At 40.3% G+C, this 22,821-nt stretch overlaps 1 protein-coding gene across 2 annotated transcripts in view; it reads left to right on the forward strand.

The window, feature by feature from the left end:
* tspan4a (tetraspanin 4a) overlaps positions 1-22,821 on the forward strand; it is a 201,212-nt gene that overhangs the window by 110,105 nt on the left and 68,286 nt on the right. For both annotated transcript variants that reach the window (XM_085407106.1, XM_085407099.1), the window contains one exon: positions 2,240-2,431. In XM_085407106.1, the coding sequence (XP_085263232.1) occupies positions 2,240-2,431 (192 nt within the window). The remainder of the gene's footprint in view (positions 1-2,239; positions 2,432-22,821) is intronic.

Here is a 22,821-nt window from a genome sequence, read left to right on the forward strand (position 1 = left end):
GTCCAGTTCTCTGGTTAATAAATATACTGGAGTGAAAAATTGCTGCCACTTCTTCTCTTTGGCCTGTGGTTCAAGGATTCTTACAATAAGTATGACTTGATTAATTTAACAAGCATATTCACCCCATTGTAACCAGGTAATTAAATAAGTAAGTACAATTTATTAATGTAGTGCTTTTAACACACATAAAATTTACAAAGCACAGAACAAGAATTAAAAAGCTACAACACTGTGTTTTAAGAAGAACAGTAAGTGATACAATACAGCAGCGAGGGCCTACACCAAGTGAAAGCACCACCCAGCATATCTATAACAACTGCCATCTGTAGTGCCAACACAGTGTATTTGCACATTTGTCAAACATGAGATTCTTTCTGTCCCTGTTCTTTCATGTTTGAGTACACTTACGCAAAAGATACCAGTAATTTGGCAAAGTATTCTTTTTTTTTCTGAACTGAAATAAAGTGCATTCACATCCTCTAGCAGGGTTTTGTATCTGCCCTTAAAATGTTCACCACCACCATCTATTATCAGCTTTTCCTTTTCTTCCTTTGCCCTTCTCCGTGCAGCCAATCATGATTAGAGAACACACTCTGGGGTGTAATAAAGGTCTGTTGCAAGCAATAGTGACCGAACGCCCCTTCATCTGTGAGCTGCTCAAACCTCCCAGCCTTGGTAGATAGTTGAAGAGAAAGCTGCTTTCAGTGATTGGAGCTCCACTTGACTGTTTTTTTAATTTTAACTTTGCCCTACTTCTGGCTGAAGAGCTCATTAAATAAGATCTTGTGCTATAGCTAGAAATAGGAAAAAACAGGAGGGGGGAGAAACAATAATCATGTATTTAGCCATGTGAGTCTTATCGCCTTTGGGAGTTCTGTCATGAGGCCATAGAGAGTGTATATTATTTCCCTTTACCCAATTTTTAAAACACATCTAAAAACCTTTCTTTACCCACAATCATTCTGTGTCTTTGAAGCAAACATGCTCTGGGTCTTAAGGACAAAAATTCAAAGGAGCCAAGTTGGCTTTGGACTGAAAATAGTGAAGATTTTGCAGCAGAGCAACTGAATTCTTCAAACGCTCGTCCCAACTGACTGCAGTCGGTCATGTGATGGAAATCGGCAGTGAGCTGCAGGTTCACTTTTGCTAGGAGACTTTGAGGCCCAGATGTCTTACAAAACCAAAAAGGTTTTCAATAAATATATCAAAGATTAACAGAACATGTTGCAATCACAGTGTGTCTCGCTCTGATATTGACCACGCCACGTACACCTGGGTGCATTTCATCATATCTCTGCTAACAGAAGTTCTCTGACATTTCTCTCCCACAGAGAAAACAACAACAACGGGAAAAAAAAACAGGAACAGAGAGTCTCCTTGTATGTTTACTTTGGACATGTTACTAGGAGGGGAAGTATTTTCTGCCCCAAAGATTTAAATCAGAACACCACTGTCTAGCCACAAATATCCATCACACGATGGTGAACTACTCTTTTATCAACTAGTATAGACACTATTGTGTTGTATGTACAATTATACCCTGGTGAACATAAATTTGTGCCTAAATGTGACCATTCATGAATTAACTTTTCAGCATGGGAATATAAATGATCTCAGTCTCTCACTCAGAGCAAGTCCTCATCACACTTAAGTTCCCCTTTGCCAGTTTTTTAGATTTAGCAACAACTTTTATATCCCTTAAATTACTAAAAAGGAATGCATAAGATCAAATCTAGTTACTTTTTGGTTAAATGGCTGCCAGCACTGCCCCTTTGGTGTGAGGACTTGCTGTCACCCTGCGGGTGTCTCTCTCTCTCTGTCTTCCCTGCTCAGTGAGAAGCATCTGTGGATGAGCTGGATGTACACGTGCTGTGTGTTTGTGGGCTTTTCCCTTGCAGAGGCTATTCACTGTGTGAGGAAAAAAAATGAAAAAGGTGTATTGTCACTCCTAATTTTCTCTGTGACTAATCATTTTACATGTGAGCATAGCTGAAATCACAGCACAGCCTTTAACTTGTATGTGGTGATTTTGTCAGACATTCCTCAGACTTGTTCACTTCCTCGCTATCTGGCTTTCCCTCGTTAATCTGCATGCTCCAACCAGTTTTTAATTTATTCTTTTGAGAAAAAAAACTAAGTGGAAAATAACAACATATCTGTAAATACTTTAGACTTTACCATGTTTGCCTGTACTGCCAGCACACTGATAGCTTTACATCTATTTGTGTTTCCACTGCAGTTGGGAGGATGTGGCATCCTGGGCGTCGGGGTCTGGCTCTCAGTGACCCAAGGGAACTTCGCCACCCTGTCATCATCCCTTCCCTCCCTGTCTGCAGCCAACCTGCTCATCGCAGTGGGGACGATCATCATGGTGATTGGCTGCCTCGGCTGTGTGGGAGCTGTCAAGGAGAGCCGTCCTCTGCTGCTGACAGTAAGCAGAATGGTTTTGGATTCACCTGCTGACTTTAAACACAAAGTTGCGATGATGTCATATTTTCAGATTACAGCTTTTACAGAGCACCATAGCTCACGTTGTTTTGAATTGTCTAGTGTGTGTGTGTGTGTGTGTGTGTGTGTGTGTGTGTGTGTGCGCGCGCCCGTGCATAACATAAGTACAGTTTTATGTGCTTCTGTTTGATCCGATTGCAAGAGGGCCTTTAGGGTTATTATTGTCATGACAACTATAATAAGGGATTTTCATAAAGCAACAGGTCTAAAAAATCATGCTGCATTTTTAGACAGCATGATTTTCAGTTTTGGGACACTTTGATATGATGTTGTGGTTATTTGACAGGTAACCATTTCATAAAAATGCTTTTAGTGCTGTGAACCACTGTTGCCTAGTTTTGCTTTGGTGAGCAAACTATATTGGTCACACTCATTTTATATCTGAGGTAGGCAAAGAGCACGTGGAGCACAACAATCAGAGTATGCTTTGGGGTTTAAAGTCTTGTTTTTAAGGGGAATATCTCTGCAAATATCTAACAACAACTGTTAACAATAGTGATGACAGTGATGCTGTTTTAATGCTAACATTAGCTTGACAGACGGGAAGGCTTCATAGCTACAATAGACTGATTTACACAATAAAGGGTTTTTCTGGGTCTTTAGACCACAAAAGCTTATGAAGTTCAATAAAGAAGATCTGCATTCACTCCTCTGCCTGCATTCCCGTCCAGGCTGTTAGTGTATTCTTTACTTCACTTCCGTTTTTCCAGCCTGCCAAACTTAATTTTGTCGTCATCGCTCTAGCCCAATCATTTTCTTGCCTGCCTTCTGCAAGCTAAACAGCTTCTGTTACATGTGCTTTAAATCTCAAATCTCTTCCGTTTTTCTGCATTTCAGACTCTGACTTCATGCAGTTGTGTCTTTGTCATTTTGTTTGTTCTTAGTTGTGTCCTGATTACTGTCTAATCACAGGAGCAGGAGCTGCATCACATCAGCTCTACAATCACTCCTGTTGTCTGCAAGTTCTCACTGCTAGCAAAGTCAATCCAGTACCCAGTCATGTTAGTGTACAGCTATAATAGTTAGCCTCTGTCTCATCGCTGGCCGTGCTAGCTTTCTCTTCTCTCTCCTGGCCTCTGATGGCCCTCAAGTCAAACGTAACTACATCAGTAACAACTAGTGAGGGGCCAGTCATCCTCTTGTCCCCAGACTCTGCCTTCTCTACAGAAGGTGTGTCAGCAGGATTGAGGAGATCCTTAGAGTATTCTTTCCACTGCTCAGCTATATCCTCAGTTGAAGTCAGTGGCAATCCTTCTACTTTTACTGTACACTGTGTGAGTATAGTATAGCTTTCCACTCCAGAATCGGGTGAATATTTACCAAAATCACTTTGTTTCATTGCCTCATTGAAGTCCTCCAGACCTGTGTTTTTGCTTCAGCTACCACCTGAGTCACATTGCACTTGGTCTGGCAGTATCTGTCCCACAAGTTAGCCTACACCGATAAGTCTGCTTCTTCAGCTTTATGGCTTCACCATTTGGTTCGGGGATTACCGCAACATAAGATAAGATAAGATAAGATAGAACTTTATTAATCCCTCGGGTGGGTTCCTCTGGGAAATTCGACTTCCAAAAAGCACAGCACCGACCGAAGTTACAGTTACAGAATTGTTATATATACACACACACACACACACACACACACACACACACACACACACACACACACACACACACACACATAAATACAGAGACAAATATAAATAAAATATACAAAGGGGATAAATAGAATAAATAGGAATAAAAAATAAAATACAAGTGAATTGCACATTTCAAGTATTGAGTCTATTGCACTGTTGACTATTTACAAAAAGTATTGCACAAGGTATTGTACAGTGAGGTGAAGAGGCACTACAGCTTAGTTGTTCCCCCCTCCTTTGTCCTCCTGTCTCCCCTCCCTCTCCCCTCCAGAGAGGAGTTAAACAGTTTGATGGCGTGTGGGACAAAGGAGTTTTTAAGTCTGTTAGTTCTTGTCTTGGGGAGAAGCAACCTGTCACTGAACAGACTCTTCTGATTGTTTATGGCCGTGTGCAGAGGATGCCCAGCATTGTTCATAATGTCCATCAGTTTCTTTAATGTCCTTTTCTCTGCCACTGTCACCAGAGTGTCCAGCTTCATGCCGACCACAGAGCTAGCCCTCCTGATCAGTTTCTCCAGCCTGGATGAGTCCCTCTTTGCTGTGCTGCTCCCCCAGCACACCACAGCATAGAAAAGTACTCCAGCAACCACTGACTGGTAAAACATCCTCAGGAGCTTCCTGCAGATGTTAAAAGACCTCAGCCTCCTGAGGAAGTACAGTCGGCTTTGGGCTTTTTTATACAGGTGCTCTGTGTTGCATGACCAGTCCAGTTTATTGTCCACCCACAGCCCGAGGTACTTGTACTTGTTGACCACCTCCACCTCCTCCCCCTCTATCTGAACCGGCAGTGGACCTTCTCTGGACCTCCCGAAGTCCACAACCAGTTCCTTAGTCTTTGAGGTGTTGAGTTGCAGGTGGTTTGTGTGACTCCATGCGACAAAGTTCCTCACCAGACTTCTGTACTCCTCTTCCTGATCATCCCAGATACACCCCATGATGGCCGTGTCATCTGCAAACTTCTGAATATGGCATAATTCAGAGTTGTAGCAGAAGTCAGAGGTGTACAGGGTGAAGAGAAGAGGGGACAGCACAGTTCCCTGTGGTGCTCCTGTGCTGCTGACCACAGTGTCAACATGACAGGCACCTACTTGCAGCCACAGCTCTGTGCACCCTAAATATATCTGTCCAACATCCCCAACATCCGCTCTTGCCAACTGATTCAACTCACATCTAAGTAGTGATGAGTCGAGCTCAGCTCGTCTCCTCATCCAAGTGTCCGTGACATATGGCCAAAGACTTCAGGATACAATCACAAAATCAGTCATTGACCTGTGACCAAGGTTGTCCTGGTGTAACATGCGCTTATGAACACCCTTATGCTTAAACATAGTATTTGTTATGGACAAGCTGTGATTAGCACACAAGTCCAATACCAGAACAGCACTTGGTTTCGGGTCAGGCAGGCTGCTCCTCCCTGTCACGCCTTTCCAGGTTTCACTTTTATTGCCCATGTGAGCATTAAATGATCTCATTAGGACAATGGAGTCATGAGGTGGGGCATCCTACAGCACCCCACCCAGCAACTCCAAGAAGGCTGGGTGCTCTGAACAGTTATTTGGTGAATAAGTGCAGATAAATGTCAGGAACCACCCCCTGAGCCAAAGGGCAGGTAAAAAAAACCCTCTTCTGAGATACAGGTTATGAGACAGGGAATAAAGGAATACCCATCCCTGTCTGCTGGCTCTCACTAAGGGTGGCTCCAGAGTGGAACAGAGTCTGGCCCATTTCCAGGACCCTAGTTGCAGAGCTCAAGCTGTGTGTTGAGGTGAGCCCGACTATCTTTAGTTGATATTTCTCAGCCTCACACACCAACTTAGGCTCATCCCCCAACAGAAAGATAGCGTTCCATGTCCCAACAGCCTCAGCAGCTGGGGATCTGACCACCAGGCCGAGACACACTTGGAGCAAACATTCAGTATCTGTGGTCACTGGAGTCCCTGTGACATTGCTAACATGCTGCAGGTTGAATGTTCTGTCTGTGGACACATTGATAGTTTACATACAGAAAAGTTTTTTTTAAAACTCAGCAAAAATTAACAGAACCACGTAATATAACAGTAATAAACAATTTAATAACGTGAATGAAATTTATACTGTTAATAAGGAGCTCCTGGTTTTTCCTGAACTTGCAGGAAAAGAAAAATCTCAGCTTTAGCTTATGGGCCATATGGGGGCCTAGACTTATTGTCAGGGATCCTACTAACCTTTTTCAGTTTAATGCCTAGAAATACTTTTAGTAGCCTTGCTAATCCCAATAAAACAAGCTCTGTGGATATTGTTGGGGCACTGTTGTAATCACAGAAAGAGTTACGCATCATATATTAAAACAAGAAAACAATATCATTTATCACTTTTTCAGTGACAGGATACTATCCAAAGTGGAATGTTTTTTTCTGGAAGTTGAAATGATTTTTATTCCTTCAGTGGTTTCATGTGCTTCAAACTGTAATTGGCTTTTCATGTAGTAGTTATTTTAGAAAATTATATTAGTACTAGATGGCAGATTAGCCCACTCTCCTGCATTCAAATCGATAAAAACTAAAAACTCCCTGTGGCTATGTCAACAGTTTCAAAGCACACTTCAGATGTCCAAATATTAACTACAATTAACTTTCAGCCTGATCAATATTATAATCTACCATCACTTATACAGATATAAAACATAATTCTTTTAAAAGCCGAGTGCCATGATGCATTTTAACCAAGTGTGAGTTTACAATTGGGGCTTCTGACACTTGATTTATCTTTGCTTTAGAAGAGAGCTACATGCAAATGTGCTATCATACCAATGAAATCATCAAATATCAACCACGTTTATGATATAAACAAACTTTAACTTGAGCTACGATTCTGTGAACAGGGGCCCGTTCTTCGTACCTCGCTAAGTAGGTTAGCCGGATTAGATTGTTGACGATTTCGCGTGATCCTGGATCAGTCGGTTCCCCGAAGCTCATCCGGGACTTGCTGTCATAGCAACAGAGCCGTAAGCGTAAACCTGCTCGGGAGCAGGTTTACTTTATGTAAACAGGATTAGATCGCGGCCACGCAGGTATGTCCGCTTCATTTATACGAAAGCAACAGCGATAAATAAATAACATCAATGTAACTGAAGATAATGCAGCACTTGATCCTTTTATTGATGTCACACAGATACATACAGGTCATTTCCTAAAAAAGGGAAATGTACTATTAACATTCTATTACATGTATGTGATTATTACAGATGTAATTCATATTTCAGAGTAGTAATTGTAAATTACTTCGTGTAATCAAGATGAGAGACCACGGCTATAAAAGCCAAGGTGGATTTGGGAAGCCTGTCGCAGCCATGTCCTGTCCGTTTACGCGAGCAACCCATTGCGGAAGGTGCAAGATTGATAAGGAGAGTCCTCAGAATTCAGCGTATATTGCGGGACAGACAGGATCCTTTAGCTCAGCGCGACAGTGTGCTCATTGAGAGATATCGATTTTCCCGTGAGGATATTATTTACTTAACCAACTTGTTGACGAGGGGGTGCAGGACCACCACCTGTCTTTTTTTGCTCTGCCCTTTTCTTGGTTGCTGTTATAAACAAACAAACAGATTATTTCAGGCTCTCTTTCCAAGAGACGAAAAGCAATATAAGTGATAAATATTACCATTCTGTAGAATATTCTTATATTTCACTTTTACTTGTTCCCATGTTCTAGTGGGTCCTGTTGTGGCTCTAATGTGAAAGAGGATATAATATAACAATATAATATAATGTAATATAATATTGGATAATATAGTGTAATATAATAAATCTACCCTACCGCCTACTGGTGTTGGCCAGAGGGGCCGATGGCGCAATATGGCAGCCTCGCTTCTGTCAGTCTGCCCCAGGGCAGCTGTGGCTACAACCGTAGCTGCCTCCACCAGTGTGTGAATGTGAGAGTGAATGAATAGTGGCATTGTAAAGCGCTTTGGGTGCCTTGAAAAGCGCTATATAAATCCAATATATTATTATTATTATTATTAAATTACTTACGAGTTTAATTTGTCAGCAACTTTCTGCCAGCCCTCTCTCCTTGCTTTTGCAGCCTTTGCAGTGTTCCCTTGCGTTCTGATTAAACTCTGAAACTCCTGAAATCCCTCACTCAGGAGTTCTTGCTCTGCTGCCGAAAAATACCGAGCCGAGCGCGCTCCTTCGACATTTTCGCCGACCAATCAGAGGGTTGCCGATCAATGTTTCTACTATCGATGCGTAGCCCCTTTTATGACACCCAGTGATGTCACATTACTGCGTCCAGCTGTACTAATCGTCAACAGCAGGTGTGTTCGGGGAACCGGATTAGCGAGCTCACGGTTAGCGCGATGATTTGATCTTGGATGTGTCATTTGATCTTGGATGTAGTAAGCGACGTACGAAGAACGGGCCCCAGGTATCCTTCAACCCAGATGCTTGAAGGACTGATAAATATTGAAAAACAAAACAGACAAACACATCAGACATTTCACAGAATTATCTGGAAGAATAATTCTATGTGGGTAAAAAATAGAATTAATCATTAGGAAAATTGCCCAGCAGGAGAAAGCAATTATGAGCTCTGCGGGAATAAGTCTTAGTGTCGATCGTTAACGTGATCCATGACATTTTCCCGACAGTGACCAGACCGATCCCTGCTCCGTGTCAATAAAACGAGGCTAGGCAAATTATAAGCCTTCATCAATGAGTGACAGAACAGCACGTTCTTCACGGAGATTAGAAAAGATTCATCTCACTTCAAATTTTAGAGCTAATTAGCATATTGATCGCTGATGAGAGACCCAGAGCACTGCAGTGTTGCTGTGAGATATTTGAGGAATTACTTTTGCACTCTGTGCTGGAATAAACATCATTGCTTTCTGCAAACATTTTTTAATTTGTATCACCAAACATCAGTTATAATTTCCAAAAAACACAAGGCTTTTATTGTTCCTTAATTCAGGCAAGAGTGATATCTTTGTTTTTCATATAAATGTAAAACTACATCCTGATATTTTTTTAGTACATAACCATTTTTTTCCTAATGTGCCCTCCATGTTTAACAATGCTTTGGATAAAGTTACTTCAATTAACTAGAGTAAATTTATTAAGGAAACTCGAAAAAACAGTCTGCAATGCTCCTAATTAAATCTTTTTTAATTCAGCTTTAAACTAATACTAATACGATTTTGTTAAAAAATATTTTTACCCACACAGAAAGCATGAGGTTACTGTTTGAGATTTAGAATGAATTTGAACACTTGTGAAATATCAAGGTTTGCACAGTGAGGTAAAGCTTAGGTTTAAAGTTTGGGTAGTAAGCTGATGAACTATCTAACCCTAGTTTAGATGCAGATAATGTGCAAACTCTGACTAAACTCGTCACTTCAGTGTAATTAGTGTAATGGTTCCCTCTCAATACAAAGAAAAGGTTACTGGAGATCTGTCATCACAGATATGTTGCCAAGCAACCAGGAAAGACCTCAGAAAGTCACAACACCAAGTCAAGAAAAACTTTAGCTTCATGTCTAAAATCAGTTCTTATTCCCTAGATGGTGGACTCTGTTTGCTGTCCACCGCTATATCGGTATTCTGACAGTAAATATCGATCCATTTCTTTGCTACTGTGTGGAAAGATTTCTGGTAGCAATCCCACAATGCAATCGTTTGCATTTTATTGATTACATGAGTTGCATTCATCCAAACTGGAGCAAGAATTCTTTAATATTGTGTCAGCATCATTATTTACATGTATTAGATAATTACACCAAACACAGTTAATAGGTACAGTGACCGAAATGAGCTAATATGAGGCCTAGGAGACTGTCAGCAGGCACTTGTGAAATAATGCATGAATTCAAGCTTTAGTACAATTCAGGCAGACACTCTCTAAGGAAATAACCTCCTTGTGGCGGGGCATGGTCTGTGGCGTGGCTGCAGCGAGGCGGACACACCTGAGTGGCATCAGCGATCACGTCGCACCAGCATTAAAGCCAGTGCTGGGTCCTGACTGATTGTTGTTGTTGGTGTGTGTTCGGCTGCGAGCTGAAAAGCTGCAGTCGACCGTGTAAAGTACGACAACTGTGAATAAAGAAAGTGTATGCTGAAAAGCATGAACAAATTGTTGGGTCTGCTGTGGATTTATTATATTCCTGTACAGTTTTTGTGAGCTGCGCTTCGTTAAGTACTTCTGTGCAAATGCTTGCTAATGCAAATATATCACAAGCCAATCACATGGCAGTAAGTCGTGATCAAGACGATCTGCTGGAGTTCAAATTCAGCACAAGAACGGGGCAAAAATGTGATTTAGGTGACTTTGAACATGGCATAGTTGGTGGTGCCACACTGCTTTCAGCAGATAGAAAGCCAGCAGTGACGTAGAAAACAACTCCCAGAAAAGCACTTCTAAACATGTTGAACCTTCAAATAGATGGTGCCAATCCCGTTAGCTAAGTACATAAACTGAAAGTACAGTTCACATGGACTCACCAAAACTGGACAGTACAAGACTGGAAACACATCACCTGGTCTGTTTAGTCTTAATTTCTGCTGTAACATTTGAATGGTGCAGTTCAGGCTGGTGCTGGTGGTGTACTAGTGTGACTGATATCGTCTTGGCACATTTTGTGAACCTTGGTAACAATTGTGCATTGTGTATCCATCTTCTGATGGCCACTTCCAGCCGGATAATGTGCCATGTCACAAAGCTCCAATCATCTCAAACAGGTTTCTTGAACATGTCAATGAGTTCACTGTACTCAGATGGCCTCCACAGTCACCAGAACTCAGTCCAGCAGAACACCTTTGGGTTGTGGTGGAATAATAGATCTCTATCATGGACATGCAGCCCAAACATCTGGAGTAACTGTGTGATGCTATCAACTCAATATGGCCCACTATCTCAGAGAAAGGTTTTCAGCACCTTGTTGAATTTGTCACAAAGAATTAAAAAGGTTCTGAGAGCCAAAGCGGGTCCAACCGGATACTAGCAAGGTATCACTAGTAAAGTGGCCGGTCAGTGTAGCTATAAAGTCTATTTCTACCAGGCTATAAACATCTTCATTCACTATTTGAACCAGCCACAAGCGGCCATTCAAAAAATGGAGCTGTTGGATTGGAGGTTGTTGTGAAATAACAAGAAATCTCCCTGCATGACCCACCATTGTGTTAACTTATTGTCTGTGGTGTCTGCGCCACCACTTGCTGTTACATGAAATAAAACTACTTTAGAGAAGTAAACACAATCCATTCGCCCTACTGTAAGCTGTTTTGATTTGGTGAAGAGCTGCTAAGTAATATAGCAAAACAAGGTAATTAAACTTGTTTATCAAGTGAGATTGCTGTACAAGATTAGTACTTAGCATACGCAGAGGGAAGCGTTGGACAAAGTTTGAACACTTACAAGTCAGATTGTTGTTCATGTTCCTCTGACTCTACTGACGTAGTGCATGCAAAAATGGAGCATTGCCCTCCAGCTTATGAGCAAATAAAATATGTTTTATAACACTGACATTTATAAGTGATACCAGGAATAAACATGTCTTTTGTGGAAATAGGAATATCACATTTCCTTGCACCAATCACAAACAGGAATTAAGATGATCAGTAATTTATGATTAATTTTTCTGTGTAATTGTTGCGTCTAAGTCACAAAAACATGTTACAGATAGACAAATGTACTTATTGATAACAAAGGTGTTTTTAGCTGGAGTTTCATGTGAACTCTGGTCATTAAAACAGATTTGCACACAAATCCAATACCCTGTCCATTTAATTTGAAAATATGAGCCATTTGGGGACGCTTCCATTTTCAACAAGGAAATGGGTAATTAAAGCCATGTTTCAAACCAGTCAGTTTCTAAAGTCAATATATTTTGAATCAAAGGGCACTAAAGAAATGTGGCGGTTCTTCCGACAGATAATCAAGAAAGGTGAGATCACTGCATGAAAGTGGACGCAGGCTGTTTGCACTGAACACCCTCACATGGGTCTGAGGGATAGAAACTGTAAAAATTTTAGACCCACCGCATGAAAACAACAAGGCTATCACCTCAAACGCTTCCCTCCATGTACGCTAAAGGCCTAAAGGGCTCAGATATTGATTTTGGAGGCTCTCATGGACTGTGTGGCTGACGTGACTGCTTCACCAGTCTTGCTGGTCTGTCAAGACACAAAGAGCTACTGACGCTTTCATACTGCAAGGAAATCACAGCATGCATTGATCGCCGTGCCTAGACTTTGAGAACAGCTCATCCTAAGGCGCCACTCAGTGCTGCAGAGCCATATCAGCAGTGCTGCCCAAACAAGTCATGATGTAAATAACACGAGCATATATGCAAGGAACCCTCTGGAGTCCATTACATAAATTTTCATAATGTGTTCGATTCACTTTTAGTCTTTATAGACCAATAAAAGCTACTGTTCTTCAGCTATATTAGAGCTAAATGAAGAGAAAAATAAATCTCAGATCTCAAGTGAGTAATTACAACACGTGCTTTGAAATACTCTACTTAAATACAACACTTTTTTTCTTAAAAAAAAAAAAAGACATCTATTCTTGTTATCCAGAGTTGGTGTCCTGCAGTTTTTTGCTGCTCCCTGAAGGCATCAGCGAGATACAAGCCAGCTGTGGCTCATTAGCTCGCATGGAACGAAAAACTGTAATGGAAGCAAAACCTGCAGGACACCAGCCTGCGACAACTGGAATAAAGCCATTTGACTTTTATCTTGCTTATAGAGGTACTTGTGCTTATCGATTATAAATGTCTTACTCCTCCTCCATTTAAGCTCCATTGTTGTAACTCCTAAGGGTAAATTTTATATGACATCCCACTTTGTGACCCCTTACAAAAGCAGCGAATGCACAGGGCTGCTTATAAGATTTCATGTCTCTGTGTGTGTTAAAAGTAGATCCTCTTCAACTGGCTACAGTGCTACTAATGCACTGACTTATTTACTTAAGCAAAGAATCAGAGTAACTATTTAAAAATCAGCCTCGTTTGACGACAAATTTGTAAGCTGTAATGTTTTCACTCCATAAAAGCCTCATTTTGCTTTCTTTTACTTTGATCTTCTATAAATCTTTTTTTTTTTCTGTACTTATGCGGCTGGAAGCCACTGCTGTAAACAGAATAACCTATTTCAGTTTGAATAATGACATTTCAGGGGAAACATATTGAGTCTGCTTCGGTAATGGGATCCAAGTCTTTGTTTCTAATAATTTATTGCTGCGAGTGCACAGACAGAACAAAACAACCCCACTTCAGTTTTAAGGTTTGGTGGTGATGTGTTGCTTACACGTCATTTGCACATACATCATTACAAGTCTGAGCTCAAGCTACTACGGCACAATTAAAGCATGATGATCTAAAAATGTATCTCCACTGCCTGCTGCATGTAACATTTGAGTGTTCTTAGACAACATCTTTGCAGAGCAAATTGGAAAGAAAAAAAGTTCCTATTTTACGTCTGAATTAAAACAACACTTTTACACAGAAAAATACATTTTGCTATGAAAGTTAAGTACTGGGAAGTTGCCTCTGTCCTATTAAATGAATTGTATGTCATCAAGATAGCAACTGCTTGATACTTCTGCACTCGACGTAACTGGCACGCTGTTATTGCTTTTATTATTATTAGTATTTCTATGCAGTTCACAAATGGATTTTCATCACTTACAGTTAATTTCTTCAGCCCTTTGATAATAGTAACCCACTGAAAGCAGCAGCTTGAAATTCCTCAAGCTTATTTAATAGCTTTCTTGTATTATATTAGAAAAGCAGAAAGCAGTATTCTGCAGTGGAACGATTCCACTGAGTGTGGTTTTTGCCTGTGGTCTAAAGGAGAAGTTAAAAACTTCCTATTAAGAGCAGAGTGATGGAGAAATATGCAGAGCGCCACAGGGGATGAGTCTGTTTGTTTTGCGAGCGCTGGCGAGTGCCGGTTTCTCCTTCTAAACGATGTCCGCTTGCTTGCTTGTAATTTCACAGACTGCGAGACACACCCCAAAACACGGAGAACCACCGAAAGACTGAAGAGAGGATATAAATAGCATTTTTGCGTTTTTCTTCACTAAAACATGCAGTGTTCCCAAATCGGGGTTGTGATGCAGGACTTTCAAAAAATAAATAGAAAAATGTTAAAAAACTTGTAAAAACTGAAAAGCGGCTCCAGCAGCAGCAGCAGGAGCTGTAAACAAGTTGTGACCTCCAGGAATAAATAATCAAGCTGGAGCAGAAGTGCAGAAAACTGTAGTTCTTCCAGTGGCCCCCTTGGGATTGGCAAGTCAGTTTCTACACCTCCTCCATTTAATATTCAGTAATACAGCAGAAATAAAAAAAAACTGGTATAATTTCTTTTTTTACAACTCCCTCAATTGAATTGCATTATGGGTTTATAATTTGGGGGTGTTGCCACTAGGAGCACTAATACAATTATTTAACAAATAAGATACCTTGCTGTGTGTGTGTACATTACAGACCAAGTAACCTGGTGAATGAAGAATTTTCCTCATATGCTACCTAGCATTCCAGCTTGCACTGGAACGGTTCGCAGCCGAGTGTGAAGCGGTGGGAATGAGAATCAGCACCTCCAAATCTGAGGCCATGGTCCTCAGCTGGATAAGGGTGGAGTGCCCACTCCGGGTCGGGGATGAGTTCCTGCCCCAAGTGGAGGAGTTTAAGTAACTCAGGGTCTTGTTCACGAGTGATGGGAGAAGGGAGCGGGAGATCGACAGACGGATTGGTGCTGCAGCTGCAGTGATGTGGACGCTGTACCGGTCCATCATAGTGAAGAGGGAGCTGAGTGTAAAAGGGAAGCTCTCAATTTACCCTCACCTATGGTCACGAGCTGTGGGTAGTGACTGAAAGAACGAGATTGCGGATACATGCTGCAAAATTGAGCTTCCTCCGAAGGGTGGCTGGCCTCTCTCCTACAGATAGGGTGAGAAGTTTGTCACTTCCTGTTTGCCATTTGTTTGGAAGTTGTGTTTTGATCGTGTCCTGTGGATTTTTTAAATTTGGCCATCAATTTCTGGAGCAAAGACTACTCACATTGTTGGAACTTTTGGTACAACCCTGTCTGGATTACGACTTTGATACAGGATATTGGACTGGACTAACGGAGTTAACGAGGTAATTGCAGGCTAGCCAACGCGTTACCAGGCTAACAGCTGACTGAGGAATCAGCTGACTGAACCTGCTACCAGGGTAACCAGATAAAATGGGGCCGAAGAGGACACCGACAGCTGAGGAAGTCGAGGACATTAAAAAGTCCCTTGACTTCATAATGGAGGAAATTTCTACTATCAGGTTGCAGCAGAAAAATATCATTGAAATTGTGGAGGAGGTAAAGCTCCTCCGCATCCAAAATGCCGAAAAAGATAAAAAGATTGCATACCTGGAAAGTAAGGTCGCTGACCTGGAACAATACTCCAGGATAAACGACGTCATCATCACTGGGCTCCATATTAAACCCCGGTCATACGCTCAGGCGGTGACCGCTGACAGCAACGAGGAACCTGGAGAGCTTGACATTAGCTCCACGGAACAACAGGTGGCTGCTTTCCTGCGGTCCAAAGGGATTGCCCTGGACTGTAACTCTGTCGAAGCATGCCACCCTCTTCCCAGGAGGAACGGCAACATACCGGCTATTATATTAAGGTTTGTAAATCGAAAGCACAAGATTACGCTGCTGAAACAAGGAAGAAAATTAAAAGGATCTAATGTCTTTATCAATGAACATCTAACCAAACACAACGCTGAAATAGCCAAAAAAGCGCGACACCTTAAGAAGCTGGGAAAAATCCAAGGCACTTGGACGACGAACTGCAAAATATTCATTAAACTAAACGGATCACCAGAGGAGGCCAAAGTTCTGACCATTAAAAATATGGCGGATCTCGAAAAATATCAGTGAGCAACACGATCTGGACGGCAAACAAGGTAACAGACAACCACACACTCACTTATGACACACACTGGAAGGAAGAACTCAGATACATCTGGAAGAATCAGCTGCATCAGTCAGACAGTTGCAGAATATGATCAATTGGAACTGAAAACATTTAACTATATGGATCACAATACACACGACTTGGAATATGAAATAGATCCAGACAACAACTTTTTCTCATCTAACAATAACAATTGCTGCTACTATACAAATAAAGACTACAATCAGAGGATTAAAACTGAGAATAAATTATCAATTATCCACTTTAACTGTAGAAGTCTCTATGCTAATTTTAGTCATATCAAAGAATATCTTAACCAGTTTTCACATCCATTTAGTGTCATTGCCTTATCAGAAACTTGGATCAATATGGAAAAAGGAACAGACTTTGAACTGGAGGGTTATGAATTCACATTTATAACTAGGCGAAACAAAGGAGGAGGAGGAGTGGCCTTGTATGTGGACAAATCCTTGAAATTTAATGTGGTGGAAAAGATGACGATGGTGATTGATAATGTACTAGAATGTATTACAGTTGAAATTTGTAAAGAAAAAAGTAAAAATGTAATCATTAGCTGTATATACAGAGCTCCAGGTAGTAGTATTGAGACATTTAAAGACTGGATAGAAGAAACATTTATTGAAATAGCTCGCAAAAAAGTTTTCATTTGTGGAGACTTCAATATTGATTTGCTAAACCCAAATAAACATAAAACCACTGAGGAATTTATAAACACAATGCACTGTATGAATCTATTCCCTAAAATTACTAGACCTACCAGGATTACATCACATTGTGCAACTCTCATAGACAACATTTTTGCAAATGACATTGAAAATAAGACTGTAAGTGGACTCCTGATTAACGACATAAGTGACCATCTTCCAATTTTTACAATCTATGATAGGAATTACAAGATCAATAAAATGGACAGTAAAAAAGAGTACAGACGAGTAAGAACAGAAGAAAGAATGAATGCATTTAAAAAAGATTTATTGAAGGAAAACTGGGGTGAAGTATATCAGGAACAGGACGTTAATAGTGCTTATAATAAATTCCTTAGAATATTTACATTACTGTACAATACCAACTGTCCAATAAAGCAATATAGTAGGAAACAGAAATATATGGACTGTCCATGGATAACAAAAGGTCTGCAAAATGCATGTATAAAGAAAAATGCTCTATACAGAGAGTTCTTAAGAACGAGAACTAAAGATGCTGAAATCAGATACAAAAGATATAAAAATAGGTTAACTAATATACTTAGATTTAGTAAAAAGGAATACTATAAGAAGCAATTAGATATAAATAGAAATAATAATAAAAGATTATGGGAAATCCTGAACAGTGTTATAAAATGTGGGACTGGACAAAAGAACTATCCCAAGTATTTCATTTGTAATGACCATGAAGAATACAATATGGATGTTGTGGCAAATAGTCTCAATGAATTCTTTGTAACTGCTGGACCAAATTTAGCAAGAACAATCACTCATCCTGGGAAAGCACAGGAAAAACCCGATACACTGATTGACAGAAATCCATATTCTATGTTTCTCACAGCCGTTGATGAAAATGAAGTTCTTGAAATTGTCAAAAAATGTAAAAATCACAAATCTTTGGATTGTAATGATATTGATATGATAGTGGTTAAAAGAGTCAGAGGCTATTATAAAACCATTTACATACATCTGTAATTTATCATTTCAAACTGGTCGATTTCCAGACAGAATGAAAATAGCAAAAGTTATACCTCTATACAAATCTGGAAACAAACACCATTTCACAAACTACAGGCCTGTCTCTTTACTACCTCAATTCTCAAAAGTTCTTGAAAAACTGTTTAAAAACAGACTGGAAAAATTTATAGATAAACATAAACTACTCACTGAGAGTCAGTACGGATTCAGATCAAGCAGATCAACATCATCGGCACTATTAGATTCAATAGAATACATCACAAATTCCATAGACAAAAAGCAATATGTGGCTGGGTTATTCATAGACTTGACAAAGGCATTTGACACTATAGATCATGATATATTAATAAGAAAACTGGAACGTTATGGTGTCAGAGGGGTAGTTTTAGATTGGGTCCGGAGTTATTTAAGTGACAGAAAGCAGTTTGTGAAAATAAATGGTGGTTGCTCCTTATGTATGGACATTGCTTGTGGTGTACCCCAAGGGTCAGTTTTGGGTCCAAAATTCTTCAACTTGTACATTAACGACATCTGTAAAGTGTCCAAAGTATTAAAAATGGTTCTCTTTGCTGACGATACAAACATTTTTTGCTCTGGTGATGATCTGCAGAATTTATTGGAGGATATGACTAATGAAATAAGTAAAGTGAAGTTCTGGCTTGATAAAAACAAATTATCATTAAATTTGAATAAATCTAAACTTATGTTATTTGGAAATAGTAGTTTAAATACAAATGCAAAGATTCAAATAAATGGTGTTGATATTGAAAGAGTCAGTGAAAATAAATTTCTGGGGGTAATAATAGATGAAAAACTTAACTGGAGAGCTCACGTAAGATATATTCATTCCAAAGTATCACGAAGCATTGCAGTACTAAACAAGGCAAAACAGGTATTCGACAGAACATCACTTCATATTCTCTACTGTTCACTGGTTTCACCATACTTAAGCTATTGTGCAGAGGTCTGGGGCAATAACTATAAAACCACATTACATTCACTTTTTACTCTTCAAAAGAAAGCAATTCGAATCATCCACAATGCAGGTTATAGGGAACATACAAACTCACTATTTTTGCAGTCTGAAATATTGAAAATTGACGATATAGTGAAATTCCAAACAGCACAAATTCTATTCAAAGCAAAAAATAAAGAACTGCCAGGTAATATTCAGAGTATGTTTTTTTTGAAAGAAGGAAGTTATAATTTAAGGGGTTTTTGTAACTTCAAAACAATGAAGGTACGTACTACAAGAAAAGGCTTTTGTGTTTCTGTTCAAGGAGTGAAACTATGGAACAAACTGAATATGGAATTAAAGCAATGTCCAAACATAAAACTGTTCAAAAAGAGTTATAAAAATATGATCTTCTCGATCTATAAAGAAAAGGAAAATATTTAAATTAAGTGAATGTCTCTATTTAAAAACAAACAAACAAAAAATTCATGATGTGATATTATAGTATATAGTATATCAGAAATCTGTTCACTATTTTTATTACAAATTATATCAGTAAGGAAACTGACTAAATATTCACTGATAATTTATGGGACAGGGGTGGGATTAAATAAGTGTATACTTCTTCCCACTCCCTTTCAACATGTAAATTAATCAGAATGGTTTTTTGTATGTAATTTGTATAGTATATTTTTTTTTCTCTCATTTCTTTTCTAAATGTACTTGTATATTGTTCACATGTTGAAATAAATTACCAATCAATCAATCAATCAATCAAGTTTAGCCATGCGGGAGAGGCTCAGACTAGAGCTGCTGCTCCTCTAGATCGAAAGGAGCCAGTCAAGGATGGTTTGGGCATCTGACAAGGATGCCCAAACCATAAATAAACCTTACCTTAACTTACCCTTACAAGGATGCCTTACGGGCATGTCCCACCAGGGCAGATCCAGGAGAGATTATATCTCTCAGCTGGCCTGGGAACGCCTTGGTGTTCCCCCGGACAAGCTGGAGGAGGTGGCTGGGGAGAGGGAGGTCTGGGCTTCTCTGCTTAGGCTGTTGCCCCCGCGACTTGGCCCCGGATAAGCGAAAGAAGATGGATGGATGCTACTTAACACCAGTTAGCGTGTATATGTGTCTCTGTACAAGTCTAAAAATGACCGAATTCTGTTGCTATTGGGATAAACAAATGTTTTCTGTTCATATTTGGACTCCGTCTGGCTTCTTGTGGAAAAGAATTGGTAAATGCAGTTATAACAGTGGGAAGAATGCCTGCGGCAAAATCAGTCTGCGCTGGAAGTTTGACCATTGCACCGAATGTAAATTTGAATTTCTAGCCTACAGTTATTCAGTCTCTACTCACTTAACGCTCGATAGGGGAAAATATTTTCCTTCAAGGATCAAAACAGACCAAGAACTATCGCAAAAGTCAAAATAGCAGAGAATCAGACTTGATCCTTGCTATTTTTATAGTTTTGCTGGAGTGTGTTTGCTTTATTTATTAGTGTATGTTAATTATACACGTAAACTGTCTGTTGATATTTTTTAATATATATTTTTTTGCAAAACTGTAGTTCATGAGAGAGAAAAAATCATATTATCCCAAAATATTGAATTTCTTGAATCCACATCAGAGAATGTTATTTTACTTCTTTAGCTACTAAAAAACAGTGTTTACTGGAATTTCACACAAGGCAGGTCTTTATCGCTCAGACAATGAAGGCTGACAGAACAATAGAAATTGATTTCAGATGGTTATTTGAGAGCGCCTCTTGAAGAAGAGCACAAGTGAGTCAAACGCACCGTGGGTTGTATGCTGCCATCAGTTTGATACCTAGTCGGTCTATCACCTTCCAGGGTTGCCACTGAGACTTTCATCCCTTCCACGCTTAGTGATTCATTCATGCAGGTGCTGCCAAAAGACCTTAGGGGCCCACTTGATGCCAGTCCTGTGAACTAGCAACACTCACATCCGCTGTCAAGAAAACACCTGGAATACACAGAGGACACAGGAGCCATGAAAACTTTACTTGTACTGTGTTTTAACCCCCTGTGATGCTCTTTCAGTGTTTCTGTCTGAGCTGAAAAAACCCAGACAAGAGTGTAAAGTAATGCTGCGCTGCAGTGCTTTGAGCCACATGCTAAGGTTAGTATGCTCCCATGCTCAGTTCAGTGCATAATGATATTGTTAAAATGCTTACCTAAGGGTTGGTACGAAGCAGCACTAACAGTCCAAATGCCGGCTCTTAACTTGTTTCCCGAACCTCTCAAGTGTCCTATTTAAGAAAAGGAAAAGAACAAATTCTGCTTGCTGCTTGTCACAATTTACTTAAAAGCTCATTTCTGTCCCTCATGGCTCAGTCAGCTCTCTTACATGAATCAAATAAAGCAAACAGATACCCATAAAAGAATCTCTTTAACTCCAAACCCTGCATGAAAATTATTTTTACACTTTCTTCAATATCAAAACAAGATATAGTTGACGGCACATCTGAGAGCATCACCAACACGAAAGCTGACAGCTCATTCAGCTCGTTTAAGGGTGTCAACAAATATACGCAGACAAATATGAGGCTTAGATTTCAGGTCGCAAAGTAACAAGAAAGTGACTTTATGTAAACAAAGTTCCAAGAAAATGTGAATTTGATTTAAGAATGAGGGAAAAAAATCCATTAACATTAAATTGTCCCATAAATAAGGCTCTAAAATTGTTGCAGTTGAGGTCACCACAGCAGTCGCACGCTCAGCCTCTCCTTAAAACGAGTTCCTTTAGAGGTGGTTGTGATACACTCTATTTCCAAAAGTATTAACTCGTCTGTCATCGCACGCATATGAGCTTGACGTGCATCCCATTCTCAATCCATAGGGTTTAAGATGATGCCAGCCCACTCTTTGCAGCTATAATAGCTTCAACTTGTCTGGGAAGGCTTTCCACAAGGTTCAGGAGTCTATGGGAATTTTCTTACAGATGCGCATTTGTTAGATCAGATACTGAGAAGGCCTGGCGCTCAATCTCTGCTCTAATTCATCCCAAAGGATTGAGGTCAGGACTCTGTGCAGGCCAGTGAAGTTCTTCTACACCAAACTCACTCATCCGTGTCTTTATAGACCTTGCTTTGTGCACTGATGCTCTCTCAGAGGCCATCCCAAAACTGTTCCCACAAAGTTTTGAGCATGAAATTGTCTAAAATGTCTTAATATGCTGAAGCTTTAAGAGCTCTTTTCACTGGAACTAAGGAGCCGAGCTCAGCTCCTGAAAAACAGCCCAACACCATAATCCCCCCTTCCACCAAACTCCTCTTGGCACGATGCACTCAGACAAGTACGGTTCTTCTGGCAACTGCCAAACCCAGACTCATCTTTCGGATTGTCAGACAGAGTAGCATGATTCATCACTCACGGTGCCACGCTAGAATTCACTGAGCTCCCGAGAGCAACCCATTCTTTCATAAATGCAGAAGCAGTCTGCATGCCTAGGTGCTCGATTTTTATACATCTATGGCCACAGCTGTGATCGCAACACCTGAATTCAGTGATTTGAATGGGTGAGTGGATACTTTTCGCGATATAGTGTATGTCAGCTTTTTAAAAGGGTGTGCAGGGAAGCTGACTGCCTGCAACCTTTAAGCCAGCCTGCCAGCTAGAATAGCTCGACCAGTCTCAATCTTCAATTGCTGCATAACGCTGACGTGTGTACATGTATTTGTCCCCAGAGATCAGCCGATAATCGTGGTGCTGTTTCATTGAGATAGTTTTATGACCTTCAGGATCATTGTACAGTTGCCTCTCAAAATGTTTCACTCCTCAGCGTTTCAGACACTCACTTCCATGTGTGAGAGACAGAGCCATGTCCTAGCAGAGTAGGTGATGGATGAGCTCGTAACTGTTTTAAGCACTCAAATGGACCCGCAGGAAGAAGATGTATCGCCCATCAAGCAGCTACGCCTGGCCTCTATAGAGAGGAGAGGATGGCAGGGACTGGTGAGGAATAAAATGGGGCTCCTCTAACAAATTTAAAAGTAGAAGAAAACTGTATATCACCTCTCCCAAGCTGTGCTACTGATAGCCCATCTCCTTCTC

The sequence above is a fragment of the Rhamphochromis longiceps genome, linkage group LG1 (genome assembly GCF_057381845.1).
Source record: "Rhamphochromis longiceps isolate RC_006_pf linkage group LG1, R_longiceps_female_GT1.1, whole genome shotgun sequence".
Classification (NCBI taxonomy): domain Eukaryota; kingdom Metazoa; phylum Chordata; class Actinopteri; order Cichliformes; family Cichlidae; genus Rhamphochromis; species Rhamphochromis longiceps.